The sequence below is a fragment of the Micropterus salmoides genome, unplaced genomic scaffold (genome assembly GCF_014851395.1).
Source record: "Micropterus salmoides isolate LMB-PRFRI ecotype aquatic unplaced genomic scaffold, ASM1485139v1 Ms_hic_scaffold_7, whole genome shotgun sequence".
Classification (NCBI taxonomy): Eukaryota; Metazoa; Chordata; class Actinopteri; order Centrarchiformes; family Centrarchidae; genus Micropterus; species Micropterus salmoides.
Window position 1 is genome coordinate 12717453 of NW_024044459.1, and position 21300 is coordinate 12738752.

The 21300-nt window shown below is 41.0% G+C and overlaps 1 protein-coding gene across 3 annotated transcripts in view; it reads right to left on the minus strand.

The window, feature by feature from the left end:
* Positions 1 to 3132: 3132 nt before the first annotated feature.
* Positions 3133 to 21300, minus strand: part of hs3st1l2 (heparan sulfate (glucosamine) 3-O-sulfotransferase 1-like 2) — a 36638-nt gene continuing 18470 nt past the window's right edge. For 2 of the 3 annotated variants that reach the window (XM_038704005.1, XM_038704003.1), the window contains exons 2-3: positions 6970 to 7364; positions 3133 to 4545 (exon numbers count right to left, since the gene is read on the minus strand). In XM_038704005.1, coding sequence (XP_038559933.1) covers positions 3880 to 4545; positions 6970 to 7227 — 924 coding nt within the window. In that variant the 5' untranslated portion in view covers positions 7228 to 7364 and the 3' untranslated portion in view covers positions 3133 to 3879. Of the gene's footprint in view, positions 4546 to 6969; positions 7365 to 18109; positions 18178 to 21300 lie in introns of all 3 variants that reach the window. The other variant, XM_038704004.1, reaches the window with a different exon arrangement.

Genomic DNA, 21300 nt, shown 5'->3' on the forward strand with positions numbered 1-21300 from the left:
GGGCCCTTATACAGTGAGCACTTTTATTGTTACCATGGGAGGGAAAACAGAAGAACAGCAGACAGGCTACAAGCTGCTTTCATGCCTGTACTTGAGTTCATCGGGTCTGGACCAGGAGGAATAATTATACCTTTTTGTGTTTTCGTTCTAGTCTGGTTCATCTTCACACTGACTTTTTACAAACAAACCAAGAGGAGTAAACAGAAGTTATACAGACTGACAGGTAACTCATGAAGTCATTCTGCATCATCAGGACCCACGTGGGGAAATCAAATTCCAGTGACTTTGACAGTTTATGCAGCACTTTAATGCATCTGAGATGTGTTTTTGTGCCCTTCTGGGTCAGAAACGCCTCACGAAGAAATTGTAAAAAAATAAAAATAAAAAAAAGGTTATTTTACATTATTACCTCATGTTATGAATGATGATGTAGAGTCAAAGAGGAGGCGTCTTGTACGGTAATGATTCGGGGCTTATTACTGTGGGATCACTGTCACACACTTTTTAATGGACAGCAATGCACAGCATTTTTAACAGCTTCTGACCTATGAATCAGGGAAAATGCACACATGCTGAAGTGCATACATGGTTACCAAATGATTTGCATAAATATATGTCTGGCTTAGACAGATCAATTATAAGATCGCTTCCTGAACAGATTTCACAATCAGCAGATGGATTTATTAATAATTTAGGTTTTTAAATAATGCTAAAATCGCATATATGGTTTCATAACAGTTTTCAAGCCGTCTCCGTGCAGTTATTTGATCAGCCCAAATTAAATGTGCAAAAGGAAAACTCCCAACAAATCGTGGCGTGGCGGGGGGTCCTATTAAAAGGGTGGAATCAACGACAATACAATACAGACAGGCCACAGTGTGCACGCTGGTGCTGTTTGCTGCAAGAGAGGAGGACCTCTTGGCAGTGGTGGGGGCTCGTCTCTGCAGAAGACACTTAACGTGGTCTGAGTCTTACTTTTTTACTGTAATCAAGACTCAAAAACAAACTTTATTTAAAATATTCAACTAAACAACAACAAAAAAGAGAAATTGCTCTTTTATGTCAAAGTATGTTAACTTGAATACTTCGCTTTAGGAAATTGTGATACTGTGTCATTTTCCACTGTTTTCTGACATTTTATGCACCAAACAATTCATTACTTGAGAAAATCAATCAGGCATTAATGATGGAAATAATTACTAGTTACATTTATACCTGTTTTGAAGGGAACAATTGCCCCATTCAACTGTGAGTGACCATATCTCCCGTAAAATTAAAAAAAAATTTCTGGTTAAAAACAGCCCATCTATCCTTTAATCTTGTGGTTTAAATTAGCGGTTGACTGTGGGCCTCTGATCAGACAAAGCTTGGAAAAAGGGCTCCCATCACATACCCTTAGTTTACTTGCTTAGTTTCACTTAATTCCTGGATACCTATGGATCATAAATACAACACTCTGCAACTGGATATAGGACTTCCTCATAAACAGACCACAGACAAATTGGCGGACTCACCTCCTCCACTCTAGTGCTCAATACCGGAGTCCCCCCCGTGCTGTGTGCTCAGCCCCCTCCTGTTCACGCAGTACACCGACGACTGTATCCCCACGACATGAAGAGAACTCTGTTGTGAAGTTTGTAGACTACGCCACCATCATCGGCCCGATTTCAAACTATTAGACTTCATGTCGGGAAAGAAATTGCTAATCTTGCAGAGTGGTACTCAGAGAACAACCTACTGCTCAACGTCAGCAAAAGTAAGGAGCTGATTGTTGATTTCCGGAAGAAGGAGATTAAGACACACTCTCCTGTCAACCGCAGTGGTGCTGGGGTGGAGCAGGTGAACAGTTTCAGGTTCCTGGGAATCAGCATCACAGAGAACCTGACATGGTCGTCTCACATCTCCACGCTGAGGAAGAAAGCTCAGATACAATATTTCTTGAGGAAGCTTAAGAAGGCCAAATTCCTGTGCCAAGTTCTTGTCAGTTTTTACAGAGGAGCAATAGAAAGCATCCTGAAACATCACAAACTGGCATGGGGATGTGCACAGCCCAGGACCAGAGGGCTCTGCAGCGGGTGATTAAAACTGCTCAGAAGATCACTGGTACCTCCCGAGCCTCAGTGATATCGGTGAGGTGCCTACGCAGAGCCCAAAGGATACTAAAGGACAGAACCCACCCAGCTACAGCCTGTTCACCCTGCTGCCTTCTGGGAAGAGATATAGAAGTTTCTGCTGCCGCACCACCAGACCCCAAACTATCAGACCTTTAAACTCTAAATCATCGAAACACTGCTCCATTGACAATGGTTTATTTCTATTTACCATTTTTACTATAGCTTTTATATTACTGTCATGTAGCAGAAGGGAGTTATAAACTCAATTTCACTTTACAACCTCTTGTGTTGTGTTGTTTTCATAATTATGGTATTTGATCCCACAGACACTCATTAATTGAACCAAGATAGCCTAATATTGTTGCTTGAAATAATGACAGACTACACCAAATACACACAAAAAAAGCTCTGTTCTGAAGCATTTATTAGTTTCTGACTCTGGAAAAGTGGGAATAAACTTTCCCCAAAATACTCTGAACTATCTCTTTAACCAAATCACACACATTTAGGATGTTCTATGTGGTCTGATTTTGATAACTAATGTTAACAACTTATTTTTTCACTTCCATTCACTGAGCCTCTCCCGCGAAATAGTTTGCAGCCTCCCCGGCAAGGATCGCCTCCCACTTTGAAAACATCTGGTCTACAATAACGTCATGACATGTCAGTCTGATCTAGTCCTTCCAGATGAACTGAATTAAGGTAATAAATCTATTCTGGCTTTGAATGAAGTCAGGTATCAAACACATACAGCCCTTCAGGCGACCTACAGGTGTGATTTGTTAGTGTGGTGGTGAAACTGGAGATAATTCCTTGACTTCATGATGAAAAGAAACGTAGGCGTCCTTTGATCATTGATGTGAAAAACGTGTTAGATAGACTCTGACAGAGAACATCTTCATACTCTTTGAGAGAGAGAGGAGCTTTCAGAGAGACCTGTCAGTGACTATATGTTTCTTTATGCTTGATGTTTTTAAACCCTTAAACCTTATAGCTGGGTTCAGTGCAGACAGGAGACTGTAGGACTTACCACATTTATTAGAAGGATGTCTTAAAAAAACACAAACCAGCGATATTACTAGACTACTTAAAAGTAAAGACAATGTAGCAACTTAAAAAAGAGATATATATAAAAAAAAGATATTTTCACTGAAACTCTAAAAGTCCACCATTTAAAATAACAAAGAATTAAGTAAACAGGATAAACAACTCAACTAAAACATTACAAACACACATTACATACGTTACAACTGTAGAGAATAATCAAAGCAAGAAGTACATTGAACCTCGATTGACTTTTTATGCAATTAGAGTTCATAGTGCAACAATTAATGAATTCAACAATCTTTTTTTTTTTATTTCTACGTCACTTCAAAGTCTCCACATATAAGCACTAATGAGCAGTTAGTTGTGTTTTTAGTTTCAAACTCGTGTATGGCACAGTTGTCATAGCTTCGTCAAGAGTTTATCCAAGGAGGCACCGGTATGGTCATCGTAAAAGGTTTGTGTTGGCCACATGTTCAACACAAGCAGCTTGAATTCTCCACAAATCGTTACACACGTATGTGCTGTTCTTGTTGGCCACATCTACACCTGAGTAGGTATCAACAACAAGAGATGTTTATGACTTTAACTGAATGAAAATCGTTCCCACCCATCTGCCTACAAAAACACACCAACAGTTTTCTTTCTCCGTCTGTGTTCCTGAAGGTGTTGACATTGTTCAGGAGGTGTTTTATCTCCACAGTTGCTATTCACCACTGGATCAGCACCAGGAAAATGACCTCCCCACCATCTCAAAGAACAACTTGTTTGGCCTCCTGAAGTAGCGACAAAGCTTCGTAAAGGCCTGGGTGCTCAGCGGTGCATGCGGCCTGCCTTTAGACTCATCCAGGCACTTGTCATGTCCGGCAGACAGGAGGCAGTAGAAGCCCTTGGTGGTGTTGTAGTAGAAGTTGTTGGGGCTTATCCTGGGTGGCAGGTCTAGAAACCTCTCAGCCTTTCTCAGCTCAGGGAAGGGATCTCGAATTAGTTTGTCACCGTCCACCACATGGATCTGCTCTCTGGGGAAGACCTCCAGCCAGCGGGCCAGATGTTGGTGGTACAAGCTCCTCTGCAGCGCCTTGTACCCAGGGTCAATGTGGCCCTTGTGGAGCAGGAGCTCCTCGAGCGGCTGGTAGGGCTTGTGGCGGGTCAGTCGGTTGTGGAGGACCTGGGTGTAGTCTGAGACCAGCCTCTCAGCAGGGTCCCGGACGATGAGTAACAAGCGGACGGCGGGGTTCATGTCCCAGACACGTGCAGGAACCTGAGGGGCCGCAAAGTAGCCAGGGGTCTTCTCCACTGTCAGCTGGCCAGGGACGGTGAAGGGCATCTGGGCTCTGTACCAGGCCAGGCCTTGGCGGTAGTGCTCCTCCACGTTGAAGTAGTGCACCTGACAGAGGGACAGATGGTGGTGGTAATGAAGATAAGGAAAGCAGCACATGTGCACAAAAGTTCACTTCTTGTTGTAGCGGTGTTGTACTGAAAGAATGTGTAGGGATGAGAATTTTTTAAGAGTTTAAAAAGACACTGAGCTCTTTTCATTTTGTCCCCATCGTGTCAAAACCAATCTATTCCTTCGCGGCAGCTTTCCAACTTTGCAATCCTCACCTCAAACTACCCTGGTTAAGATTTCTCTCTGTGCAGCTTCGTTGGGACAGGCCTGTCATCATTCATAATCACGTAGGTAGACTGCAAACCAAAGCTGACTGTTCTCATTTTATCTACAGTATGTCTCTCTGCATTGATAACAATAATAGTGGGACACACATTCACCTAAGCATTTTTGCAGTTGCAGCAGCAGCATAGAAAACCACTGTCCAGGTTTAATGTAATGTAGGTATTTGTATGGTATTTATGTAACAGGTAGGAAACAGCAGGGCATATTGGGGAACTAGAAGGATAACTACAGTATATAAGCAACCTTATGAAGTACATCAGAGAGGCAGATATATCGTCATTAGAACATTACATTAGTTCAGGGGGAGCATTGAAGTCATGCTGATTGGCTACCAGCTGACATATAACATCCTATTGCTGGTATATTCATTGGGTGTACAGGGTGGCCTTTATAACTTCACAGTTCTCACTATCATTCTCCTGATGCCCTCAAATCAGCATCCTCTACCACCCCAACCTTACCTGTTGGGAGTAAACATGTTCACGTATGTGCAGCTGTGTTTGGCTCATATGGTATGATTTGTGGGTTTCATATGCACCCTGTACGCAGGATAAGCGGTTGACGATGGATGGATGGATGGTCAGTGCCTTGATGTACACAGGTATAGTAAGAAAAAAAATACCCAACCAAAAGCCCTAATTTTGAAGAATGGTCTCTTTCGCACTGTAAATTATTAATATGGTAACCTTTAAGCAGCATTTTAATATTATAGAAGGTTCAGGTGGGACTGGGTCAAACCTCTTTTATAGTTGGGAAGTTCATTTTCAGTAATGCTTTATATTTTATGAATCTCAAGATGAATTTAACATTATATTCTGCAAAGTAACTAATAACTACAGCCAACATACATTTAGTCAAGTAACAAGTTTAGCTGTGCTGCAACTAATGATTATTGTCATTATGAATTAATCACTTTCTATAAATTGAAAGCAAACAGTGAAATATGCCAACAACAACATTAACATGTCTTATATTGTCTTAACAAAAGTTCATATAGTTTAGTCTCAGCTATAAGATTTTATTTATTTATCTATTTATTATAAGATGGAGAATTGGCATTTTGAGTTTGTCCCAATTGTTTGTAATTTAAAATGTGTGATGTTTGCGTTGTAGTTTACAAACAGCCTGCATACAAACTGGTTGTAAACACACCTTTTGCCGCACTTGGATTACAGATTATAGTACTTCACTGTTACTTCTATTCACTATTCACATCCGTATATAAAAGGTGTATTTAGTGTACACATACCTCTTATCCTTATTTTTGTATTTCTATTATATCTTGTATTTTTCTATTCAGTTTTATTTAATTTCTGTTTTCTGATCTGTTGTGTTGTGCTGTGTTGTGTTGTGTTGTGTTGTATATGAAGCTGCTGTGAATTTCCCTAGGGGGGGATCGATAAATTGTGTCTTATTTTATCTTATCTTATCTGCCCATCACTGGATCATGTGTGAGCCTAATCTGTGAGCTAGTCAGTGGTGGAATAAGTAGTCAGATCCTTTATGTCAGGGAAAGTACCAACACAACAATGTAAAAATACTCCACTACAAGTAAAAGTCCTGCATTCAAAATCCTACTTCAGTAAAAGTACAGAAGAATCATCAGCTTCATGTGGTTGAAGTATCAGCAATAAAACATCTCCTTTTCCAGTGAAGTGTCTCCTGCGTCTGATGAATTGTCATATATCACATTATGAGATTATAGTATTTTACTATTGTAGTATTTTACTATTGTAATGTCACGGTGGAGCTGGTTTTAATTACAGTTCGACAGTTGAGAACGTCTCTTTGGTGAAACTACAAGAACTCATAGACATCTGAAATCTTAGACGCTGTTTTGTTGTAATGAGTCACAAGGTTGGGATCAACTGGATTCATTTTTAACAATGTGTTGTATTTTATAAACTGGTCATTTGCAATTTAAACGTTAAATCTCAATCTGAAAAGTAAATGTAGTGGAGTAACAAGTACAGTATTTCACAGAGGAATTAAGTACAAACAACATAATATAGAAATACTGAAGTACAGCACAATTACCTTAAACCTGTACTTAAGTACAGTACTTGATCAAAGTAATAAGTTACTTTAAACCATTGGTGATAGTACAATGAGTAGGTGACAGTGATGGTCTTTTACCTCAGCCTTTGCCACTTCCACATCTGGGTGCAGGTTGAGCATCTCCAGCAGAGCTCTGGTGCCACCTTTCCGCACACCAATAATAATTGCCCCGGGCAGCCGCTGCTGTGTGGCATTGTAAGAGGAGGAGGAAGAGGATGATGAAGAGGAGGAGGCAGGGGAACTGGAACCCCTGCTGCGTAATTCCCTTAAGCACACAGACAGCTGAGTCTGCAGCAGCAGGAGCACCAGCAGCGCTAGTAGCACTGTCCACAGCATGGTGCCACACACACACACACACAGAGGTGCAGTGGAGGTTATGGGCACACACTCATGAAGAGCTGGGACCTGTACAGAGTTGTGCTTGTTTTCTGTCAGCAGGGGTCTTCAGGGATGTAGCTCTTCAATTGGACAACCTACAAGCCAAGAAAGAAATAATGGTTATTGTCCACTTTTGCTGTTTTAACCTCTTTATTTTTTTATACTGACCTTGTAGTAGAAATATAAGTTAGAGAAGTGATACATTTGGCAAAGACGCTGCTGATAAACAAGAAATATGAGGTCCACTTTAATGTAAATCAAACATGACTTAGAACAGACTTTGGGCTGAACGGAAATCTTTCCTGACAAGTTTATTAGAACATACTAGCATATTTTATGAATATCTTATCTTCTGTCTGCAAACATCAGGGTCAGATACATTTTAATTTTACTGGATCCTCATTAGCTTCTACTGTAGCAGTTGCTAATCTTTGTGGGATCCATAAATTAAAAGAAATGTCCAATTCAAACATTGATGCCATAACAAAATGCAAGGTCCAAAAGGAAGAAAAAAATGACAGAACAGCAGAAGTCATTTAAAATGATCAAAATAAAGACAAGAACATGCCAAACAAGCACAGGCGAAAGACAACTAATCATTTCAACAATGTAAAAATTGGTTCAGCTGAACTCAGAGGGGTGTTATTAGAGCGCCTTGGGGAGACCCTAAATCTCATAACAGCATAAATGTTCAATGTATCTTCTTTCTGTCTGCTTCAGACGTAGATTAATATTTTACTATCTTCTTGACGTAATCACGTCACAGTCCTATATTCTGGGCTGAAACCGCCACTGCTTCGACAGGAACTGTAAAATTGCATATTAAAGTGCAAAGCTGTCTCAGACGTACTGTATGGGATCATGAAATGGTCGAGCAAGCATGGAGCGACTTCTGTACCTATGTGAGATCAAAAGAAACGCTCTGCGACTACACTCTTATAATCTGAGTGATGCCAACACTGCATCCTCCCCCACTTAAAGGAAACATGTTTATTCTTTCTGTACAGTTTAGTTAGTTCTATTTAGTGGTTTTTCAAACCTGTGCATCTTCATTAGATGTGTGTATTTGTATCTTTCACTTGCAGAAATTCTGAAAATTGCATTAAAACACAGGGTTTTTGTGGGATGTTACCAAACAGTCAAAAACATGCTTACACTTTAAGAAACAAATACAGATGTATTTAAAACAAACTATATTACATAATATATATGTTTTTTATCTGATGTCATCTTAGTTTTCAGGAATTTGATGGACTTTTGATTGCTTAAAGCTGTAGTATCGAATGCAAGTTACAGTGAATGCTGAATGTGTGAATGCTGCAATATGGAGCATTCATTTCTCAAAGAGTTGGGTTTAAAGAGAAAATACCTCCTGCATTTTAAATCCTCAGTAAAAGTACAAAAGTATCATAAGCAAAATGTTCTTAATGTATTAAAAGTAAAAGTATTAATTCTGGAGTTAAAGTGCATTTTTATATACCTATATTACATTATCGATTGTTAAGCAGAATTTTACTGTTGTAGATACTCAAAGTGGAGCAAGTTTAATTACTTTCCATACAGTTAGCTGGATGAATAAATCTGTATTATAAACATTATCGATATTTTTGACTTTGCTTTGTTGTGAAATATTGGATCATTTAAACTTTTTGTTTGTTAAACAGTTACTTTATAAAACCATGTGAGCAGTTCAGAGGAGCCACAACTACACACTGTTATATTATTATTTACAGTATATAAGAGTTCACAAAACAAAAAGGTAAGAAAACACTGGTTTAATCTTTAAAGATGTGTTGATTTTTACAAGTTTATCATGTGTGTTTTATGTAAAATATTAATCTGAAAAGTGAAGTGCACTATAATGTTTCACTCTGAGGAATAGAAGTATAAAGTACTTGAGTAAATGTGCTTTTTAAATATTTATATGTAAGTGTAAGCAAACACACATTTTCACAGATGCAGTAAAAGAATCAACTGATCCTTCATCCAAGGCTGTTTTGTTTCAACTGAGCATCAAATACCTTCTCATCTGTTGTTTGATCACGATCAGCCAACATCAGCTCTGGGAATGTTTGTGCCACAAAATATTAAAATATATTATATTTATTCAGAGACAGTGAATACTGAACTGAACAGTGAATGCTACTACACTCTCTTCTCCTTAAACAACACATTGCCATTCAGCAAGGCACGCAGACCTGAAGGAGTTTTTATAGAAACTTCATACATTTCTGTGTTTAATTACACTCAGGCGGCAGATATTGCACTAAGCGTAACAGTGTACCACTGAAGAAATAAATGAAGATGCTCTGGTATCATTACTTAACCATCACAACCAATTGCATAACCCTAATCCCTAAATCCAGCTCTTAAGCCCATGACTTGTGGGGTCCAGCATTTTGTTCCCCACAAAGCTGTCAGACTCCACATGTAAAGGATATTTCTCTCTCTCTCATATTCATCCTCACACACACAAACCAAAATCTGAGTGAGAATTTCGCCCCTGTCTACAAGCTATGAAGAGTGAAACCTCAACGTCTGTACAAATACTGTATGTCATAGTGTCATACACAGTTTAATAGGCTTGACAGGTCAACAGACATTTTTTAAGGGAAAATCCACCTTCAGATGGTGCTCAGTTAAAGGAATAATTCAGCTATTTGGGAAATACTCTTGTTGCTCAGAGTTACATGGGAGGACACCACTCTCGTGTTTGCATGTTAAGAACAAATCTGGGGCCAGGAGATGGTTAGCTAGTTAACTGACTCGTCAAACACATTAATATTAAAGGTGTGTACGTAGTGACATTAACACTGGGTAGAGTGTATAGTGGTGCAGAGACATTGTTAATGTCACGATGATGCACACCTGTCAGAAAGGTATACAGGTGGTGAAACCGTGGTAAGAACTATGGTTTCACATTTTCCTGGGATGTTGGGGCAGGTAAATGAGAAAAAACACCACCACCAACAAAAAAAGGTTCTTAAATTGCTGTTGTAATTTGCCAAGAAATGTTTAACAGTGATAAACTTTTCGTACAATTTATTTAAATCAACACAGTACACATAGCGCTCTTCATCTTGTTCTGCTTTCCCTGTGGTTTTTGTTGTTACTGTTGTTATTATGCTGAAGCCGCCCTGATGTGACTGAGTTATTAATTAGTGCAACAATGTTCTGGTTCAAAGGAGGAACCCTGTCTAGCGTTGTTCCTGTAGCGGAGCGCTAATTGCACCTTCAGGGAGCATCGCTGCACCTCAGACCTTCCATGCTATCCCCTGGCTTGGTGACACTGTCGTCATTGATGTTGCAACCTTTGCCATCCCTCAGTGACTGTGGATGGGAGTTTTATTCTAAAGCAGTGTGCGTTTTTTGTTTGTTGACGTGGGTGTTCAGGGTGTGGTCACGACAGTGTTGTGTGGTAGTGATGTTAAACAGATTCATTATAAGATGTACAAAATATGTTTGGCCTTCTTCTGTGTCCTCTTTGTTACATGTTTTTGAGTGAGTGACGGGTGAAAAAAATAAATAATCAAATCATCTTCATATTGAACAGCTTCAGACCAGTTGATACAAAAAATATGTGTGTTTGTGAAATCAATCATTGTCCAAGTCCAAATCCATGGACAAGAGATCGTCTGTTTTGAAGGTCATAATGTTTTTCATTTAATATAAAAAATTAATCAAGGCCAGCTTCCTGTATTTGTGAAAAGAAAATCACCAAATTTAATCACAAAGTTACCAAAAGCCTGACACTGCCATGCCTCAAAGAATGCATGAAAATACCCAGTTTGACATAAAGGTTGAATTAAACCTTTAGACCGCTAACAGATTTCTAAGCCAATGAAATTTTCTTCCAGATATTTCAAGATATCACCACAGTGGTGCTCGCCTCACACAGTCATCAATCACCGTGGTCAGGCAAGGAACAAGGCAAAGACCAAAATTACTGGGTACCATTACTGTATGTTTCTGACAAAATGTATTTACTGCTGCATGGGAGTTTAAAAAACATAAAAACATTTAAAGTGGCCTTTTATTGTGGCCAGCCTAAGTTACAACATAATATAGAAATACTGAAGTACAGCACAAGTACCTTAAAACTGTACTTAAGTACAGTACTTGATTAAAGTAATAAGTTACTTTAAACCATTGGTGATAGTACAATGAGTAGGTGACAGTCTCACACCCATGTCAGCATCTTGATATGCCACACCACACTTTTGTTTTTGGCCCCCATTCCCCCCATCTTATTGACAACAACTATGAAACCTTTGTCATTTGAATACTGTCACATCCTGGCTCAAGCGTCATGACAAAAGAGTGAACGAGGCAGCATAAATGATCAAAAGTGATTTATTTAACAAAAGAGTGAACTAAACGTAACTATTTAAATGTGCAAGGTGTGTCTCTGTAACATAAATAACTCAAAGCAAGATGTGGCAGTCGGGTGGTCAGGCCACGGTTGACGTCGGGATTGCAGAGAAGGCAGAAGAGAAAGTAGTTTGACCAAGTGGAGCTTTATCTCCCCTGACTCACAGGTCCAAGGTGCACCCGATCAGCAATCACCTCAACAGAACAAAGATGGTTAACAGTGGTGAGGTATCACTCCCACAGAGTGGCCTCACCGGATCACACAGGGGCCGTCACAATACTCATCTGTGAAAAACTCCTCCTAGATATGAACTCCGCCTCATGTACATTAGTTGCTGGCAGCGAGGATGATCATTTTAGAAAGTGGCAAACTTTAAGCTGATGCCAATCACAGCGTGGAGTGTGTACAGTTTACATGTGTATGAGCGCAATGGAGACAAAGAGAGAGATCTTTTGGGAGGTGTGTGTCTGTGTGTAGATGAGTGTGTGTGTTTGTGTGTTGCACAGCGAGACACGTGCCTTGTGTTAAGTGGTTGCGTGAGTCCCCCGTGACTCTTCTGTAAGCTGGAATATTCCCCTGCTGTCAAGTCGCTTCGCTTCAACCTCACCTCATGACCTTCCCCCTCTCCTCCTCCCTCTCACCTTTCCTTGTCCTCTTCAACCCCCACCTTTGTTCATTGTTTCTTAACTCTGTTCCTGACTCTTACTTTGTGAGTCATTTGAACCCGTCCCTGTTTATGTGGATCCCCTAACAAACCCTGGCACCTTGCTAATGGGGATGCCCTGCAGCAGCCTCTTAGCAGCTCATAAATAAAACACAGGCGCACCTTTCTGCCCTGAAATATTTTTGTGTGAACTGATAATCTTGATGAAGCGGAAATGAGACAGGATTGGATTTAGGAATGAGACAAAGCTCTGTGTACATGTCAAAAGTGTTTTGTCCTTAAGTTTTCGTACAATAATGCTGCAATTTAATTTTTATTCACTGTTTTCTAAAATATTTGGATTCAGAATCTTTTTTTGCACTCAGTACCCTTCACTGAAATGTACACTTGTTTTACATTACGTGTCTGTTTCACTCAGTTTTCCTTGAAATAAACATGCATTTTCTTTATGACAAGAACAATCGAATTTAGAAATACAAACATTTTCTAAAGCACAAGTTTTTGTTTGTTTGCTGTTATGTGTGTATATTGTTTTCTGTCTGTAGGCCTATCTATGTTTTATCACTTTCAGTTGCTTTTGATCGGTGTTCTCCAAATAATTTGATTGTCTGCACACAGATTAAAACAATCCGTACGTACTTCAGGACTTTAGGACACTTCATGCTTGGCCTTTCTGGTGTGAATGACACAAAATCAAAACAAAATGGCAGCTTTCATTAGCACCACTTAATGGCTGGATGGCTCTTTTTATCGGCGCCATATGAGCTCTAAGTTAGCCTCTTAGCCCTGCTCAATGAGGCTCACATGAGTCATTGCAAGTCCTTGTCTTTCCTGCTCATCGCTCCTTGGGATTCACATTAGCCTGCATGGATAGGGAGAACAAACAACAACAACAATGCCAGGATTGTCAATGATGCGTGAATTCCCCATATTGACAAACACAAGTATCTATCCAGGCTGGAAAAGATAGAAATGGAGAGAAAAGAGAAAAGGGGGGTGGGGTGTAATTATCTGTGAAAGGCAGATGCTGTCTGCGTATTGGGAGAGTTTCTGTGTCTTATAAGTTTTAGTGCGCGTCTGTTTGTGTGCGCATCTTGTCTCATCTGCATGTGTGCTGCGCCTTTGCCTTTTGTGCGAGCACGCAGCATGCGACTGCCTGCGATCCAGGCCCTTGGAAATATCTTTTTACTGAGCAATGGTATTTGGGGGGGGCGGGGGAAGGATTATCCTGTAAGAGAGGGTGGCAGGGAGGGAGGAGACGGGCGGTAGGGGGGCAGGATGGGGCTGAGGTACAGTTGGTGTGTGAGTGTGTGTGTGTGTGTGTGTGTGTGTGTGTGTGTGTGTGTGTGTGCACTGCAGGAGGGTGTGTGTGTAAGGCAGCAAGGAAGATTGTCCCTGGTAGGGGGTGGCATGGTGAAACGCTTTGGATTGCCAAGCCTGTCATATCACCAGGGCTGTGAGAGTCAGATAAAACTCTCTCTGTCCTCCTTCCTTTCTTTCTTCTTCCATTCATTACCCCCTCATCCATCTCTCATCCACACTCCTTCCTTTCCTTTATTTGCTGGGTCTCACCTTCATTACCTCAGCCATTTGTCTTTCTTTACTTCCAAACTTCCACCTCACTCTCACTGTCTCGGTTTTCTGTTTCTCTCTCCATATACCTTCTCGTGCCCCGCTCCCGGTCGACCAATCGCGCTCGGTGATTACGGCACACATACATCACAGCTACGGAGATGATTGCCTTTTCAGAATAAAAAACTAAATGTAACAAGGCCGGTCCTATTTCCCATCCCGTTCCCATTACCAGCCTGGAGAGGAGATGGCCAACACTCCGAGGGGGGTCTTTAATCAAAATAGATTAAGCCATCTGAAAAAGATGGCAATTGGTCATGCTTCCAGATCGAGCCGACCGTAGGCGTTTGTCTTGTGTTCCACAGTTCGTACAGAAAAGATTGACGACAATGAGCAGTGAGAATTAGAATGGTGGTTTAACATGTTTGACGATGTTTGAATACAGAAAATATACTCAAGAGATTCTCAAGAGAGTCCACTTTTCCCATCACAATATGTTACAAAAAGCCTTTTAATCCTGACAAAGCTTCATATCTGCCGCCAGGTCTTTCAAAGTTCATGGATAAGATGAAAGAAACTTGAGATGTGGATGAGAGAGTGAAAACAACTCTTCCATCTCTATTGAAGTCAAGGAGTTTCACCTCTTCCAGGCACTCTGTCTTTCTGTGTAAGGAGTTTGAGGCACCCTGCACCAGGCCCAGTGCCTGGTGAGGGATATGCTCAGTTACCCACTTGAGGGGGATATTTGATCTTTTCCTCGGAGAGATTCAGAATATAGAAGGAAGCAGACAGAGGGCGAAAAACAGAACTGCCCAAGTAGGTCCTTACAAGAGCTTCTTCCTCTCTTTTTATCTTTCTCAGAAGTTTCTCTTTACTGTAATAAGTATGTCAAGTGCACAAGCAACATACTTACTTACTTAGTACGGTGCTTTGGTTATGTTTATGGACAAAAACAACTTGGTTAGGTTCAGGGAAATATCATGGTTTGAGTCAGAATAAGTAATTAGTTATAGTTAGGGGACCAATGACCATTGTCATTATTGTTACAATAATAACTGTGTGTGGTAAAGGTTACAGAACAATCGTGGTTATGGTTAAAATAAATCACAGTTGACTGTCAGGAGGAAACACGCAGTTGTCTGCCGTGTTAAAGTCCAAAGGTTTTTTGTCCATCCTCCCCAACCTTGTCCGTATGCAGACTTTGTTGCTTTATCCATCACTCAACTTCTTCCATTGCTTGCGTCGTAACAGTTGCCAGAGGGCTTCTTACTGGAACGTAAACATATGTTGTTTTGGGGCGCTTGCTGAAATGACTGATTCTGTTGTTTTTCTTGCGAGGTTTATCTCCTTTGAACATAATATGATCAACAAAATCACATCTACCAAGTAGTTGTTTTGTGCAGCAGTATTGTAACTGACTGTTCAATATTTGTGTTTCCACACTTCATGTGTAAAAATATAATGAATATGGCAATGAAACAACACAATTTGCAGTTGTGTCTATGAGCAACATCATCTAGTGCCAGTATCAGAGATGTGGCCATTCCCCAAACGATGCGATTTATGAGTACGAGAAACAGCTGCCTTTTGGGGGTTTTTGAATTTTTTAGCCAGCTACATAGGCTGCAGTCTATTTGAGCAAACTGCTATGGCTTTCCCCCCACAAGCAAATATTCAATAAATCAAATCCTCTGACACAAAAAAGAAAAAGAAAATCTGTATCTGTTAGTATCAAATCAAAATCAACACAAATAATTAACCCTGTCCTTTCTGTCCCACTAAACATCGATGTTGTATTTACAAACACAGTAGCTTCCCACCAGGGACCTCCAGCAGGGCTGCCAGACAGAAAGAGATCACACCTGCTGAAAGCTTCTCTGCACCTCATGTAATTTTATAATTTCTTTATTTGTTGGCTTCTATCTTGTCTCTCTGTTTTTCTCTTGCTCGCTCTGGCTTTTGCTGAGGTCTGTCCATCTTTTACCCATCAGCCCCCCGCTGGTTTTCAAATTAGACCATTTGGGGGGGAAAAAACTCTCTGAGCAGCGCAGCAGCCCACACCCACCACCCTTTCACTCCCTCATCATCTTATTCACTCACACATGCATAACACCCAGATAACCCCCCACCCGTCTCCTACTTAAACCCCTCACCCCTCATCCCCCCCTCTCCTCCGCCTTGCATCTTCAGCTCCAAGATCTAGGTCAGCCGTATCAAACACCAAAATGTAGCTGCTCCTTCTCCTGTGTGGTGTGTGTTTTGCGTGTGTATGGAGTACGAATATTGAGCGTGTGTGTGTGTGTGTGTGTGTGTGTGTGTTTGTGCAGGAGAAGAGGTGGGGGCTCTACTGTTGTTGTTTTATCAGAAAGCGCACAGGGGGGAGTCTGATTAGGAAATCCAGTTTTATCAAAGGAATCTTTGTGTGTGCTCGCATGTGTGTGTGTGCATGCATAAAAAAGCAAGCTGTTTCTGTAATAATGTGTAAGTATATGTGTGCGTGTGTGTGTGTGAGCAAGCTTAAACGACAAAGCATGATGTGATTGTGTGTAAATTTTGATAATTAAAAGGGGTTTTGGCCTGGGTGTCTGTGCACACAATCCACACTTATGTCTGCATGTCTGGGGTGTGTGTGTGGTGTGCGTGTGGTGTGTGTGTGTTTACATGGCCCACCTGTCACAGGGCCCAGCACATGTTATTTGGTTTTAGAAAGGTGAGAGGGAGGTAGCCTGCCTGGTGATGTTTGGCCAATCCACGAGTCAGGAACATGATGGGGTCATCTTTCTTTCTGTTTTCCACTTTCATCTATAACTATCTTCTCTGCTTTACTCTATTCTTCTTTCAGAATTGATTCTTTTCAGAGTTTACCCACAGCTCATGGTTGAAATACAGCAGTAATGACATAGTGCTGTACATTTGCTGTAGTGCCACATGAAGGCAAAATGAAGCCATATTTTGCGAGATCATCCAGAATTGACGTGTGCACGTCTCTTCTGAATTTGGTAGCTCTTGCACAATATTTTCAAATGTTATGAAAGTTCATGTAAAATAAGCCCCACTCATCACAGAATCTGGCAACTAATTTTCATATAAAAGATAATCAACTTTTTTCCTTGTATTCTTGACAATGTAAATGCAAAAGATATTAATTTATAGGCTGTCCACACCAAATTCTAATAATTTATTCCTTGGTCCACGGACTTATTTCCACACTCCTATAAAATTGTTTAATATTTCTGTTATTTTTATTTCTTTAATGCCTCATTTAGTAACCTGTAACATAACTATTTTCCCACGAGGATCAATAAAGTATTTCTCATTCTGATTCTAACGCTCAATCAAAAGTCACTGAAAATTGATGTAGTTTTGAGATATTTAATATAAATAATTAAAATTAACAAAGACAAACCAAACATACAAGACCAAAAACATATATGTAAGATGGTAGAGGTACATTGGTACATTGGTGGATGATTTTCTGATGGTCAGTCCTTTGAGGGGTAAGTCATCATTTTAATTATTACAGCTTCACAGACCACACACACCATGCTTAATTCACACCCCTGTCCCCACCCCGCTGCCAACATCCTTGTTTACACGCTCACACACACTCTCTCTCACACGCACACACACACTTACAGACATAACATATGTGGTCTCTCTCACAATGACAGTGGCCCCCGACAGCTTGGCCTGACAGTGAGAGGAGACTGACCCGTCAGAGTGGATTTAACCCGAATGTCACTGAGTGACGGGACACTTGAGGGGTGCAGGATGGTTTTGTGTGTGTGGTATTTAGGGGGGTGTGAGGGATGGGAGGATTTGGGTGTGTCCTTCGTGGTACATCGGCGAGGTCAGCAGCTCTGGGGCAACACCATCAACTTGTTTTTCGGGTGAATTCAGTGTCGTGTGCTGTACGTTTGAGTGTCACGCTTGTGTACATATGGGCGTCTGGAACGTGGGCGAGCTGACAGATGGGGGCGGGCAAGTTGTGTCTGGTCAATAACATCACGGGCCAGCGAGCCCAAATATTATCTGGGTCCTGAATTGAGTTGCATGCTGTACATGCAGAAAAACATAACAGAGGGTGAAAGAGAGAAATAAAAACAGATGGTGTTTATTTAAAAGGAGGATTTGAAGGTTGCAGGAAGAAGAGTGGAAAGTGAGCAACAGAAGAGAAAGGGACAGAGACAAATGTACCAGGATATTCAGGTGTGTTTGGGCTACTAGCTTACCATGGCAACGGCTGTTTAGATCCCTCTCACCTGGGCAGTAGACACCAGGGATTGAGGATTACTGAAGCCTGGAGTTTGGGATGGATAGAGAAAGAGAGTGAGAGAAGCTGTAGAGAGAATCAGGGGATGAGGGAGAGTGGTGGCAGTTACAGATGATGCCACAGTTGGTGTGGTGTTATGGCCAAACGGCGCCCTGCGGTGACAATAATAAACCAAACCGACTGCTGGTGGCTTTTTTGTCAAAAGTGGCCGCTTAGTCTGATTGGTGTCTCTAATGTTCAGCCCTTAAGTCAACACAGACACGCTGTGACACAGACACCCTGGCTAGCGTTGGGCTTTTTGAGTCCCTTTTTCTTTTTATACAAACGCACCAGTCGTAATGGTTAAAATCACAAAGTAATTATGTTGTGATATATATAAGGTTCACATGAGCAAACACAGGAGGTGATTTTCAGAAGGAGGTGAAGTTTCAGATGTTGACATTTTGCTTGAATTCAGCAGAAATAATGTGAGTGGGTAAGATGACATGTCAGTGGATTGCTCAGCTTTTTGCCTCAAGATGTAAAATCTGAAGCTCAGGCAGGTGAGGTGAACTCTGCAGCAGCTCCCAGCTGTCAGCCAGCTGCATGTTAGTGTGTTCATGTCAAATCGCCCCACTCAAGATCTAAGATCAAAACACAGCAAAGAGTCCTGAATCCCCAGCGATGGCTGGAATAAACAAGAGATTTAATAGCACACATATAAATTTGTGTTATATTGTTGAAATGACAAATAATTATCCTCTGCAGCGTTCTTAAGCTTTTTTGCCTCTTTTAATTCATTTTAACTGTTTTGGTTTAAATGAATATTTACTGTATGGTTCAGTGTCAGCACTCTAAAGGTCCGCCTGCGTAGTCGCTTGGCCCTGCTGTGTCTCTCTACAATTGCAATGTGAACAGACAGGGAGACAAGCGCACCGTGAGTAATAACCATGGCAACGGCTTCTGTGCTCTACACAGCTGTAGCCTATTTAACTTAAGTTAAAATTATAGGCCACATAACTTTACCTGATAGGCCTACATGTAATTATGTGGGGATGCTCTGCCAATGCAAATTCCCTCCTGTTGATGTCCTGGTAACTATTTAGTAAAAGATAGATTTCTGGAAGATCAGTCTCTCGTCCATTGATTTGAGCTGCACGTCGCAAACAAAAAAGTTCAAGACAATTCAACTCTGGCAGCGGGCAGGTGTGTGCATGAGACGAGCACGACCGCAACAGTTTCACAGGAACATGCCCATTTGTCGCTCCCTTCCTACACGCTCGGCTCTCATTGAAAATAAATTACGAGGTGCGTAAATCGCTTCCAGTGTGAAATGGCTTTAAAGCAGTTCTTTCTTTTCCCCTAAAACAAGCTCTGGTGCTACCAACATAATCAAGAATTTAGCATGATCAGGAAACAGTGGTGACCAAACGAGAGCTAAAAGTACAGTGACTTACATTCAAAAGGCAGCCAAAGACACAACTAAGTCAATAATAATGTTGTTCTACGATTTGACTTGTTTGCTAACACATTATTGTAAGTGCAAGTGTTATGTTAAAATGTTAAATTGTTAAAGGATAGTTTTAAGATAGATAGTTTTAATAATATCTATCTTAATTTATAATACATTTTAAGATCTTATTGTTTGTTGTTAAATCACTAAATGGGTTGGCACTTCGCTACATCTCAGATCTCTTACAAGTCTACCCCCCCCCCCACGGTCACTTAGGTCTACTGATCCACTTCGGCTGGTCACTCCAAAAACCAGGTTAAAAACCAGCAGCAGCCCCTAAACTGTGGAATGAGCTATCTCCACAGGTCAAATTGGCCCCGACCCTCAAAAATCCCGTCTTAAAACTCACTTGTATTCCCTGGCTTTTAACCCACCATGAGAACTGTGTGGTCTTATGTTGTTTTTATGTCTTCTATGTGTTTTTATATATGTTTCTATGTTTTATTTCTTGTCCAGCACTTTGTAAACCTTTGTGTTTTAAAATGTGCCACATAAATAAAATGGTTGGATTGGATTGAACACCTTTAACACAAACATAGGGTACCTTTAGCGTCAAATAACTACGCTTGGTCACTTTTTCTGAAAGCGTTGGTATTGGACACCCTGAGATGAGAACGGTCTGGACTGTTATACGAGGTGTCTGACAACATAGTGGAAAGAATCCCTACGAGTGACACCCGGAGACACCATTTGTTTTTCACAAGAAACAAAAGTCTTGCACAAGGACAATTACAATTACTCACTATGAAATCTCGTGAGGGGAGAGTTTTTGCAGAAAACACCGGTGGAAACGAGAGAGAGGAGTTTGTTGTGTACGTAGAGGAACTGCTAGCAAGAGTTAATTTCCTAATGTTACTTCAACACAACAAACTCCTCTCTCCAACTCACGTTTCCACCATCGTCTTCCTGCCGGTGCTCATGTTTTTGGCGAATGGTGAGCTGAACGTATCTGTTTGCAACTAATGACACTGATCACTGAGAGTTTAACGGCACCCAGCAAGCCGGTGTTTTGGGTCACAGAATCTGATGATTTTGGTATGACCCATCTCTCATGGTTAGTGCAACTAGAAATTCAGAAGCAGTGCAGGGGATGAAAAAAACAAGTCAGAATGTCTGCCACATTGACAGCCAATTTGAAAAGACACATCCAGCTGAAGCATCTGACCAGCCTTGGAAAACATCTGCGAGTGAATAATGATCACAAGAAATCATTAACAAAGGTTAAAACAACAGCCGCAAAGTTCCCCCATCCAAGTCAAACTCACAGCATTTTGGAAAGCAACACAGGTGACAATCCGTGCAGTAGTATATAATAGAGAGAAAATCAACGGACCAGTGGAGAAAAGTCCCTTCTGCTTCTGTGGATCGTTAGCACTTTGCACAGTTTACAGGCAGCTTTAGATTCTTTAATTTGGCAGTTTAAATTGTTGCAAAAAAAATTATCTGCAAGCCGAACAGAAAGCGCATAATGGACAGAGCCCTGCAGTGGCTACAAATGAGGCAGGCCTTCTGACTCACAGACATAGACGCAGCACACAAACACGTTGTGATGTAGCTGGACAAATTACACTCTAATCATTGCATCTGCTCTGTGGCTGCGTTCACAGAGCTCCACTGGTGGTGCATCCTTTCTTTCTAGCTCCCTTTCTTTCTCTCTT